The sequence below is a fragment of the Columba livia genome, chromosome 3 (assembly GCF_036013475.1).
Source record: "Columba livia isolate bColLiv1 breed racing homer chromosome 3, bColLiv1.pat.W.v2, whole genome shotgun sequence".
In the NCBI taxonomy this organism is placed as follows: Eukaryota; Metazoa; Chordata; class Aves; order Columbiformes; family Columbidae; genus Columba; species Columba livia.
This window is the reverse complement of record NC_088604.1, coordinates 30,925,270-30,937,469: the sequence shown is the minus strand read 5'-3', so window position 1 is coordinate 30,937,469 and position 12,200 is coordinate 30,925,270. Positions and strand designations below refer to the sequence as shown.

Here is a 12,200-nt window from a genome sequence, read left to right as displayed (position 1 = left end):
CTTTTGTACTTAAGAATGTGTATACTAGTACTTTCTTCTCTCTCCTGAAAATGCAGTGATAACTGTATAGATCTTATTTGCTTCTTGTAGCTATATTGACAACTTAGAGTATGAGTAGTAGGTATGCTTAGTCACTGCCCATCAATCCGAGTCACTTCTAATTGCAGCCAGAATTTGGAGGCTGTGCTTAAACTGATGTTTTAGCATAGTACTACCTGTATTGCAATTTATTGAGAAAGCCATCAGTAAATGTAGAAAAGCATGTGTGTTTTGTTTTGTTGTTATGTGTTCTTTGTTTTTTTAACAAAGACCTTGGTCCCCACAAACTATGTTCTCTCTCACACCCGGTTGCTTTCTTGGCTAGACTGGCAGAGAAGTTAGGATGGCTTTGTACTGGTAAATGAGCTAACTCTCAGAATGAAGCTTGAAATAGCTGTATTTTGAAGTGGGACTTCAGTAACCTAAAAGCTTTACTTAGGAAACCAATCTACTGATTGCTTTGAAGCTATAGTGGCTTAGTGTGTTAATTCTCATAAAACCAACTGTAGTGGAATGTGTCTGCCAGTACTTGAGTGATTGAAGATTGATCAGTGGTTGGCAGGTGCTCTAAAACAGCATGTCAGGTTGTGTTTGGAAGGAAAACCCTTTTCAGAAAGGTTTATAAGTGGAAACCGTCCAACAGCAGTTTCCTTTGTACCACAAGGAGTCAGGCTGAAACAGTTGTCTGTAACCTGGAGCTTTGTTCTGTAGCTCTTCCTCTAGGAAGTAAATCCTAGCTGTTGGAGTCAGCTTCATATTCAGTCCTTTGCTAAAGTTTTGTGAATGGTGAGAGGATCCCATGGGTAGATGGCAGTCTTCCTTTGAGGCAGACCAAGATCTCTTGACCTGCATGTGTCTAGACTGCTATAGTTTACTTGAAGACTAATACCAGGTCTAACTTCCTCATAGTTAAGGTATCTTTGTATTGATGTGGTGCAAAACAGCAGAAAATGAGTCATTTTGACTTGAGATAAGAACTACTGTCTTTAAAACAAACAAACCTTACCAAGGAATTCTTGCTGAAGATGGCTTTGATTCTATGGTGGGAACCATTGTTGTACTGGCTATACAGTGAAGCATTAAGCATTTTTCTAATGGTGGTGTTCAAGCTTCTGATACAACTCAGAAAAATGTTTTGAAATGGAAGTTGGACCTCTGAACCAGAGCAAAGAGCAGTCCATGATTTACAGCTGAAGTCCATAGAAATGCAATCATGAAAGCTGAGACAGTTTGTCATGCCACAAGGTCACATGAGAGTTAGGGGGAAGGGAATATATTTTGTCACTTGGTTGACTGTTTGCTGCTGCAAGAGCTTTGAGTTTGAAGGTTAGCTTTCCAGGGAATAAACAGCCCTTTCAGTGGGCGGAATAACAGGCAATTAGATGCTTGCCCTTGGGTAACTAACTTGTATGAGATGATGAAAGATGCTGCTCTTCCTTTTTTATAAGTTCTGAAAAATAAAATTCAAACCCCAGATGATCAGTCTACTGTCTCATTGATGGGAACTTGGCCAAATCTTTTAAAGTTTCCTTTGTAGTATAATAGGAAGAGCGATGTTTTACTACGTTAACTATGTGAGCTATAAATTTAATTTTCAATTCTGACTAAAAAATTCTTACAGGCAGTTTTAAGATTTCACCTGATGGATGAACAAAAAGGTCTGGTTTGGAATGGTTTTGCTTGGGAAAAGCAAATGCAAAGCTGCTTTTGATCTTTTTTTTTCTTTGTTACATCCTGTTAAATTACTATGGTAACAAGGTTTTTCAACAGAGCAGATAGCAGAGCTGTTTTAACAGGAAGTTGGAGTTTGTGCTGCTGCATGTCATATTACAACTTGAGGGTAACTTTATTTACATTTTGTCTTGAAATGCATTTAAAGCCTGTAACTTTTAGAGTGCACATTTAAGGTGAACTAAGTCATGGACTAAGTGCCAGCAGAGCATTCATAACGGATGGAAAATGCTGGAATGATTCTTATACTGAATCTTGTTGTGTATGCAGATCCTGTTTCAGAGTTGATGCAGAGTATGCTATTAGAGCTTAAGGTTTTTAATACAAAACATCTGTTACAAGTCAGCGTTGTCTGAGAATTTGCTGTTTTAGTAAAGCATAAATTGGAAGTCATTGACTATTTAATGGCTTCAGATAATGTCTGTGCAGTGGAAAACTGCAACCAAAGTTGATTGTTTCCCATTTGAGGTAGAGGTGACCAGCTGACAGACTTGTGAACTGACTTAAGGTATTAATCTCTACTTGGGCATATCCTAAGGTCTTCTCTGAAGAACCCCCAAGGAGAACCATTATAGCTCTACAGATCTGCTGACTTGCATGGTTCAGTTGGCAGAAATAAAGCTTTAGCTTCACCTGGATTTAACTTGGCTCAATTTTTTTGTAGTCAATAGCTTAAATTGTGTGAGAAGTATCACTTGAGTATTAGAGCTGGATGCTCTCTTGAAATAGTAGTATTTGTACTAGAAGGGGTCCTGTTTCCAGCAGCATGCTCATGTTCTTTTTGCAGGCCCCTGTTTGAGCCATTGTTGGCATTTGGTGGATGCTTGTGGTGTGCTAACCCAAAAATTGGTTGGCATTTACTTTGCCTCATAGAAGTGCTGAGGTTGGAAAGAGTGCTTGAGAGGTGATCTAGTCCAATATGCTCCCTACTCACAGCAGCTCACTTATGCTAGTCTCCAGCTGGATTCTGAGTATCTCCAAGAATGGAGACTCTATGCAGGGGTGTCACTCATTTTCACTGGAGGCCACATCAGCCTCACGGTTGGCTTCAAAGGGCCGAATGTAATTTTAGGGCTGTATAAATGTAACTACTCCTACATTGAGAATGAGTTCGACATATCTGCCCTGCTACACCTGAGTAGCCTGTTACAGTTTCTGACTGCAGGCAGAATAAATGTTCTTATTTAAATTGCTATATTTCACTTTGTGCTCATTCCCTTTTTATCTTTTCCCTGGGCACCACTGAGAAGTCTGCCACAGTCTTTGGTCTGATGCAAGTATTTATACACATGCACAAGATCCTTGCCAAAGCTGCCTTTTCTTCAGGCTGGACAGTCCCAGCTCTCTCAGATGTTCAAGCCCATAATTTGTTGTTGTTCTTGTGCTGCTCTAGTGTGTGTCCCTTGTACTGGGGAGATCAGAACTGGACACAGCACTCCCAAGTGCTGGTGAGGGCTCATTGAGTCAAGGTGAATAATTACTTTCCTTCATGTGGTGGTGACATTCTTCCTAATGTAGCCTGAGGTGCCATTGGCCACCCATGCTGCAAGATTGCTTAATGTGTGGTGAGTTAAAGTGACCCAGCACAAGGTCCAGCAAACACTGGAGTTGTTGCAAAGAAGAGTTTTAGTATTACAGGTGGATGGTGGAGGGGGCAAGTGGGACCCCTCCTTGGATAAAATATGACTTTGCTCTTAATGCATATGGAGGAAGGCATTTTAGCATCTTACTGCTGTGGTAAAGTAAATAAGATTCTAACTTTTCTTTTGCTATTGGTGTGTGGCATGTTGATGTGCTTTGTGGTCTGCTGCTGGGGTATCTACAGTTAGAAGGAAATAGTTATGTCTGAATATTTTAGCGGTGCTTACATGGGCTTGAACCCACAGGTTAAAATTTTGTATTTAATCTTTAACTTGGAAACATGATCTACCTCTGTAGTGTGGCTTTTGCCCATGCCTTAAGAGTCAAGAATGGATTCTGGGGTAGAGGAGACTTTAATCTAGAAGCAACTCCTGTTGTGTACTTCACATGCTGAGTTTCAGCTTGAGGGATTTAGTTTAGCTAAAAACAGAGCCAAATGTGGAAAAGAGAAATTTGACCTAATTATATTTCTTACATAAGGGTGAACATTGAAAGCTTTTCCACAGAAATAACTGAGCAAGATCAGATGAGTCTTCAATACACAGTTACACTTACTCCTGCTTTAACCATTGATCTCGCTCAACTTTTGCATTCTGCATTTTTGTGTTTTTTTTTTTTACAAGATTGTTGTTTTTTTTTTTTTTTCCAGACTTGTATTGATAATTGCTGAAATGGAGGGTGGCTTTACTAGCAAAGGCGTACACAAATATACCTTCTTAGATTCTTCCACTAGTTTAATAGCCACTAGTCTCTTTCAAAGAATGCGTAGGGCTTGAGCTGATGGAGTTCTATGTGAAAGGCATTAATTTCATCTGGAATGAGACTAAACCACAGGAATCAGTCTTCTTAACATGCTTACATAGGTAGTGGTAGTAGGTTTTTCTTGTAGCTTGCTAATCAGCTCTTAGATAAGTTTTAATTAGTTAAGCAGTATTATCTTAAAACTTAACTTTTAACCTTATGTTTCTCATTTGAAAATAAGTATATCTTTGGTCAGATGTGGCTTGGATTTTTGACGTAAAGACCAAAAAGATAACCTCTTGCTGTTTTCAAGAAGTTCAGTGGCATTTTCTAATACTTGATTGTCTTTATTTTTCATCATAGTTAATTTTTGGCTATTTGGGTACTTTTAAAAAAATAACTGAATTGCTACCAAGTAAGCTTTCTGTGAGTTGAAACATTTTGGTTTGATAGTTGAGGAAATGTATACGAAAGGAGGTGGATAATATTTAGCTTCAAGGAGCTGGCTTGAAGTAAGAGGGCCTTAAGACATAAAAGTGGGATCTTTAAACAGTTCAGTCCTTCATCATGCCCTGCTTTACTCCAGTTTTCAGATGATTCAACACTCTACTACATTGGGCTGCAAAAAATCTAGGCTAAACTCTTCCCTATTGTTTTCTTGATGGCATGACATCATTAAACCAGGTTTGGTTTTTGTTTTGTGTTTTTTATCAATTTAATTTTGGGTTTTTTATCAATTTAATAAATTCCTGCCTAGAACTTGGTGGTTGGAGAACACTGGCAAGAACTTGGCGATTGGGTTAGCTATGACTTCATGGAAAATATAGTCATTAGCACATTTGGTATGGCTAATCTGAATGGTCATTTGCTTTGTTTACACTGTGAAGAGAAGCTCATAGATGTTAACATGAAAGGTATGAAACTTGAGAATGTGAAGAGTTTTATGCAATATACTAATTAGAGCTGTTTAGGCTTGCATCTAAACTTGATTTAAATACTCCAGAATGCAAAGAATATCCTGAACATTGTTATCTTGTGGGCCATTGGATGCAGAAAAGGAAGTGAGTTCAAATAAATTGGAATAGAACTGTTTGTAACAATGCCTAGCTCAACAGAAGTTAATTCTTATTGAATGAAAATACCTTATTTTGATGTGTCTTCGATTATGTTTTCCATGAACTCTTTGCATATTGCAATTTATTACTGAAATGGTGGGTTTGGGAATCTAATATAGTAATTTTTCTGGCTCCTTTTACTGTGGCAGTCAGATCCGATTTGTAAAAATACAAATTCAGCAACTTATTTGGCACACAAGCTGTTCCAGGTATTCACATTGTCATGGTATTGAACGGTTACAGCTACTGTAGAGGTGTTTTTTGTTTGTTTGTTTTGTAGAATTGCTTCTGACTTAATCTTTACTGTAATGGTTCAAACTTGCTGATTCACCGGTAGAGAGGCACCACTGGAAGCTTGTAATAGATGACTTAAAAGATAAGATGCATTCCAAAGTTTTTTGACAAGTCAGTTGCCAAACACTTGTGATAGTCCTTTAAAAGCTGAATGCAGTTATGTTAATAGTAGCATGTGAAAACAGTATTTTTGGTAGTGTTTCTTGAACAGAGTTGAAAACTTTGCTTGTTTGACTTACTGTGTATTGTTTAGATACTTGTGCTATGAATGGCTTTTTCAAAGCCTGGTGAAGGCTGGACAAATTATACATCAATTCAACAACCTTAATCCAATGAAGTTCAACAATTAAACAAAGTGCAGTTGATAAGTATAGTATTGTCAATATATGATTGTCAGCAGCCATTGAGAGTAGTCCTCTGTTAATATATAGTAGCAGATCAGAGAAACTTGGATAACTGGACATTAGTATGAAGAATTACAGGGAGGTGTCAGGAAACAGTTTTCAGAAAGAAAAGGACTTATTGTTTTACTATATGATAAAACATACTATGTGAAACAAACTCAAGATATAGATTAGGTATGTATTCAGTAACTGAACACCAGTGGCTTAAATGCAAACAACAAAGTTTACTGTCAGAAGCATGAGCTGTTCTCTTAAATATGAATTAAGTTATTGTAGCAACAGCATTTAGGTAGTACCAATGTGGGATTGGTGTAGTGGTAAATGGTAGTCTTATTTCACACAGTTCAAAGATTCTCTTGAATTTGAGTATCCTTTTATCTCCTTGGAAGAAACTTGGATCAGTCCCATTATCTAATGAGCTATGGATGTACCTTATATGAATAATGTATGCTGAAGTCAGTAGAGTAAAACTGGGAAGTGAGGATGTTTTCTGTGCTCACAGTGACCTCTATGGGCTGTTGATTCTGATCTTTGATTAATGATGTATGTAACTTACCTATAATAATTTACTGGCACACTGCAGTGTAGACCTAGGACTAGCCTAAAAAAAGCAGATATTTTGATCTGAGATGCTTGATTTCTGAAGGTATTTGCAATATAGAAGCAGTTCAAGTATTGATCTAGAAGGTCAAGATATGTTATGTTTCAGAACTTGAAGTTTTAAGGTGTTTTAGGGCCCTGAATTTTATGCTCTTGGCAAATGTGAGAGAGTTTGTGAACTAACCAAGAACTTGTTCTGTTTCTGACATAGTAACTCAGCACTCCAAACAGTATATACCTCTAACATCTTGAAATATTTTTCCAAATAATAAGTTCGGTTCAGAAATAACTTCTCGTTCCTATTTAGGTTCTAGTTGTTGATACTTTATTTGGCTTCTACACCATCTTCAGTAAAAATGCTGGGGTGGATTTCTTTGAAGCACATGGTTACTGTAAGGAGTGCTGTAGCCAAGATAAGAGGCCACAAACTTAATTTAGGGACGATTGGTTATTGGTGGGATATTTGTTAGTGGTGGGAAGGCAGTAGTAACTAGTTATGCAAAATGAGATAAAGATTAAAATTGGCCAAAAATCACAGGATTTGTGTGGTCCTAGGTATCTTTACTTGTCTGCTTGAAGGGGTGATTTCGTGCTTGTACAAGCAGACTTGGTTGTGTGGTACAGTTTGAGGGCTTGGTTGACTATTCTAGGATACTTTTCTTGTGGGGTGCAAAAACTAACTTACTGCTTACATATTTTGGTTTCCTGACACAGACTTCTGAAATGTTCATAGTATGAGATATTTGGAAGTATTGAAGGATTTTGCTAATTAATGGTATCCTAGAAGGTATGTAACAAGCAATACAGAGATGAAGGTTTAAACTTGAAATTTTTGATCTGTAATTGGTCTCCCGCCTTCATATCACTGGCTCATCAGTCCAACTGACTATTTTAATATCTTTCTTAATGTCTTCAAGGTTGCCAGTTACTGTTTGTGAAGACTTGTGTTAGTTTAACACTTCACCTATTTTAAATTAGCTGGTTTAGAATCTCTGAAGATACTCTGTGGATCAAAGTAATATGACAGTATGACTGTTTTGATTTTGGGGCTACTTGAATATGTATCTGTTACAATCTCGAGTTAGTGCTCCCTTTAAAAAGTGATGATGATACCGTAGTGCTATGACTTGTTCTGTTTTGTGAATTGAGGTCATCAATAGCAGAACCATGCCTTCCCTTGATAATGTACTTACATTCATAATAGAACATCCTCTGAAATGGAGTCCAGTGCTTTAAATAGCTTTCATTTTGTTATATTTTTGTATATGTCTTTTCTATGAACAACTTCTGTTATTAGGTGGCATAGCTTGCTTTTATTCGCTGTCCTCTATGCTGCCTCCCCCACAATGTGCAAGTCCTATGTATCACCTGCATGCAGATGATTAATTTTAGTCTTTTAATTTTTGGTGAATTGTAGGTGGATCTGAAATGTGTAGTCTGAAAGGGTTAGTTCTGTAAGTCCTTTGGAGTTTATAAAACAGTAATAGTTTATATGCTAGCTAGTAAATTTTATTAACTTTTCAATGCTTGAAATTACTGAGAGCTAGCATGAGAGGAAATGTTTCAAGTGCTGTGCAGTAAATGAAGTGCCGATATAACTTTCTCTTCACTTAATTTTATTATTTCTCTTAGCTTTGTACTCCATCATACTGTTCTGTGTCTTTCTGTGGATTCCCTTTGTCTATTTCTATTATGAGGAGAAGGAAGAAGATGATGGCAACACATGCTCAGTAAGTTCACTCTAGCAAATGCACTAAGCAGAAAAAAGACAAATGAATACGGGCAAAAGTGAAAGTGAGAATTATTGTGTAACTTGAATACTACAATGTTAATAGCATTTTCAAGTCTATTACTACAGTTCCTTTAAAGTACTGAGGCAGCTCTTAATAATGCTTAGTCTGACATAGTCTACTTTAAGCACTGTGGTCTCACATGAACTGAAACTTTAGTGAGATAAATAATTAACATCTGTATTGCCGTGAATGCTTTAAGCTTCCTACAAATTCTTTTGGCCCTAATTTCATATACAAGAAGTTAAAACTTCTCACATTTTCTGTAGAATAGAAACCATATATGAACAAGCTTTAAAGTAGGAGACAGAAAGTTTGTACTGATTTTTGAGGTAGACACTAAATGCAGGTACCTTTCTTCTTGTAGCATTTTCATGTTTTCTTGAAGTAGGCAGCAGTAATTTACCTGAAGCTAACACTGGAGTAAGTTTGTAATGTACTGAAGATTTTTCCCATGTATGACATTCCAGGGAGTACAATAAATGCATGCCAGTAAGGTGCGAACTTTTCAAATGAAAATATTTTTCTTAAAGAACCTTTTAGTTGTTGATTATTATTTTCTCCTCTATGCAGTTGTAATCTTAACATGAGAAAAATCAACTTATTATGGCTGTAACATAAAGAATTTACTTTGAGCACTTTACTTCACTTTGCACTGAATTAATATACCCTGGCTTCTGGCCACAGCTCTTGACATGCATAGTTTATGATGGAAGCCTAATTCAATGTAATTGATAATAGTTTTCAAGCTATAAGGCTCTTCAAGCATGTATACTTCTGACTCCTATCTAAAACTACTCATGTTTTTGGTGAAGTTCCCTTTGTAGAACACCTGTATGCTTTGTCATATCTTGTTGGACAAACCCCTTTGGAGTTATTTTATATTTATATATTAACTTTCTCTTTGATATATAGCAGATGAAAACTGCATTCAAATATACTCTGGGATTCATCACAATTTGTGCAGTCCTCCTTTTAATTGGGTAAGTATTTGTATCGAATGTTAACGGGATATACTAAATATAACCCCAAACAGAACTTTGTGTGAAAGATTAAAAAGGTAGATTATGTTGCACTCTATCTGGATAAAAAAATACCTAGCTAAACCTCTAATAGGGCTTAAATATCCTGAGAATTAGATACCTGAGAAGTAAGAGTTTAACTGGAAGCTAAAATGTTTTTGTTAATTGTGCAGTACTTGTGCTTCTGAGTTCTGCCTGTTTGTGCAGTATGAATGTCCATCAAGGACATGATAGCTATGACATTTACAACTGTTGATATCTCAGTGTACAGTAGGGAGTAAAATATATGTGCTCATCTTGTTTTCTTTCTCTATCAAATGCTTTCATGGACATCCCAGAACAGCTTTTAGGAATATAAATTGGTGTTATGTGCTTAGTACTTTCTTAAAGGGAAGTGTTCTGTGATGCACATGAGTATAGTGTAGAGTTATACTTGACATAGTTGTGCCTTATATAATAGAGGTTTCCAGTGTTTGTTTGAAAGGCAGACATTAGTGAAGTGGCAAACTTGTTTGCAGCAAGAACTGTCATTCTGAAACTCCAAGCAATATTACAAATTCAGTTTAAGATCATTGTTAAGCATGCTATGCACACCAATATTTAATATCTTTAATGGATGCTGTGTCACAACCTTTTTAGCATTTTGACTGCAGCAATAAAGTTGGTAAAATTTATGAAATGTATGTGAAAATGATCTGTATTGATGCACTGGAATATGAAGTAGAAGCTAGAGTGAAATTAATGTTTCTAATTGTATAGCACCTTATTGGAGTATTGTTTTGGTAATTTCAATTAAAAGTAACATTTGCTATTATGGGAGACTGAAGGAGTTTGAGTTAGTGTAATCATGGTTTAGAAATACTACTAAAACCCTTAGAAAAACTATCTCTGACTGTTGGCTCACATGACATCATAGGCATATATATATATATGGACTGTATAATATAATCCAGTTTAGAAGATTTTGCAGTATCTCTAGTAGGTGTCACCTGAATCCTCAGTAGCTATAAGCATGCTTGTTCCTTTCTTCCGGTAAGATGCAACTTGGTTCTTGATTTCCTCATTGTTCTCTGTGCTCTTAGGCTTGTTCTTCAAAGTCTTCACAGTTTGTAAATTCTGGTGGTTTCTATGATGAGATTGACTTGCAAAACAGACAGCTATGGTGTTCTGCCTGGGATTAAATTAGTTATTGAACAGACCTTCCCTACAGGTACAGACTTGAAACCCACTGATCTAAACAGCTGGAGTATCTGCTGCGGGGAGGCAGGGACTCCTTTAGATACTGATAGGCATTTTAGTATTTCTGGGTTCTAATTAGAACAATTTTGCTGCTGTTATATGTATGAGGCTGCTTTCTTTTTAAGATGGTAATGATTAAATAGTAACATTATCTTAATGCTCTCAAAATGAAAAAGCACCCTTGGTACTGAAGATACTGCTGCAGAACAATATAATTGTTTACTTCAAGGGAAACTACAAGACCCAGTAGATAATTCTGGGAAGCAGATTAGGTGATTGTGCTGAAGAAATGCGTTAACTTTGGATCTAGTGTAATTATACATATATAAAATAGTGGGTATCTCTGTTTATATACATTCTTCTTATGAAGAAATTATGTCTTAGTTGACTGTCTGCACATAAGGGGCCAAAGAGCAGCCTCTGAAGTCCCAGTGTGATAGGAAAGAGATAAGAATGGTGTAGCTGAAGCTTCTACAGAGAGGCTCAGCAGAACGTGAGTGAAGACACATCTTGCAGTGCTGCCTATACCTGATTGCTGCGGGAAATTTTCTTAGGGTTGGTCAGGATCAGACCAACATGAAAACAGACTGCAATTTTATGTACTGGATTTAACTTTAGGAGGTTAGGCTTAATGGACTAGAATTCTCATGCACACCAGTTAAAAGAGCAAGAGGGGTTGGAATATTTCCTGTTAAATGCCTAGCAAATCATCTGTTGTCTTGTGCTTGCACAGCTGGTGCTTCGTATCAGGCCAGCCTCGGTTCTGATTGATTTAGTGAGTAATCCGTATCATTAAAACAGGTCAATAAATAGCTTGTTTCCTTTAATGATAGGTCTACACAAGAAGTCCCTACTCTTTCCTGGTCAGCAGTTCTCGAAGAAGCCATAAAAGCTGGATTAATCTTGAAGTCTAAGAATAATTTATTCTTACCTAGATGTTTACCTTGTTTACCTTGCTTCATTAGAGATCTATGTGACTGTTTTGGGAAACATAGTATCTGTTTTGTGCCAGATAATTTTGGAGCTTTTTTCGAAGTTGATAACACAACTCAATGATCAGGATTCCGTTGTCTAAATTGTTAGCAGGAATAGTATTTATACCTCTTACTCTAGCTGTGTGTTGGAGAGCCTCTTATTGTGGCAAAATGTGCATGTCTGTAGTAGGACTCAACTGCTCTGCAAAGTATCGTTAAAAGCAAACTATAGGACAAATTTATACTGGGATACTCGAAACTAGTATTTACTTGTAATGCCTTTAGCTTCTTAGAAATTATCTACTCTGTTTGAATATAGTTTATTTACTCTAAATGTCACGTTCTGGAGCCGAGGATCTTGTGATAGTACTATCTACATAAAGGCAGCATTATACAGCAGTCTGATTTGAACTAAAATATTTGCTCTTGAAGCTAATGAGTGTTTGGTTCCAAAAGGAATGTTTCCCTGATTGTTAGTGTTTGGGATGAAAATGGTTACCTTAAATTTTCTAGAACCATTAACTTTTTAAAATCTATGAATGTTTGATTAATCTATAAGTAATTATGCAAATTATATTATAGCAGAATTCACTTTAAGGAAATTAGTTTA

The 12,200-nt window shown here is 36.6% G+C and overlaps 1 protein-coding gene across 1 annotated transcript in view; it reads left to right on the top strand.

The window, feature by feature from the left end:
- The window catches only part of LMBRD1 (LMBR1 domain containing 1), a 75,870-nt gene that overhangs the window by 12,110 nt on the left and 51,560 nt on the right, over positions 1 to 12,200 (top strand). The window contains exons 4-5 of the mRNA XM_005506751.3: positions 8,198 to 8,295; positions 9,271 to 9,338. Of these exons, the coding sequence (XP_005506808.1) occupies positions 8,198 to 8,295; positions 9,271 to 9,338 (166 nt within the window). The remainder of the gene's footprint in view (positions 1 to 8,197; positions 8,296 to 9,270; positions 9,339 to 12,200) is intronic.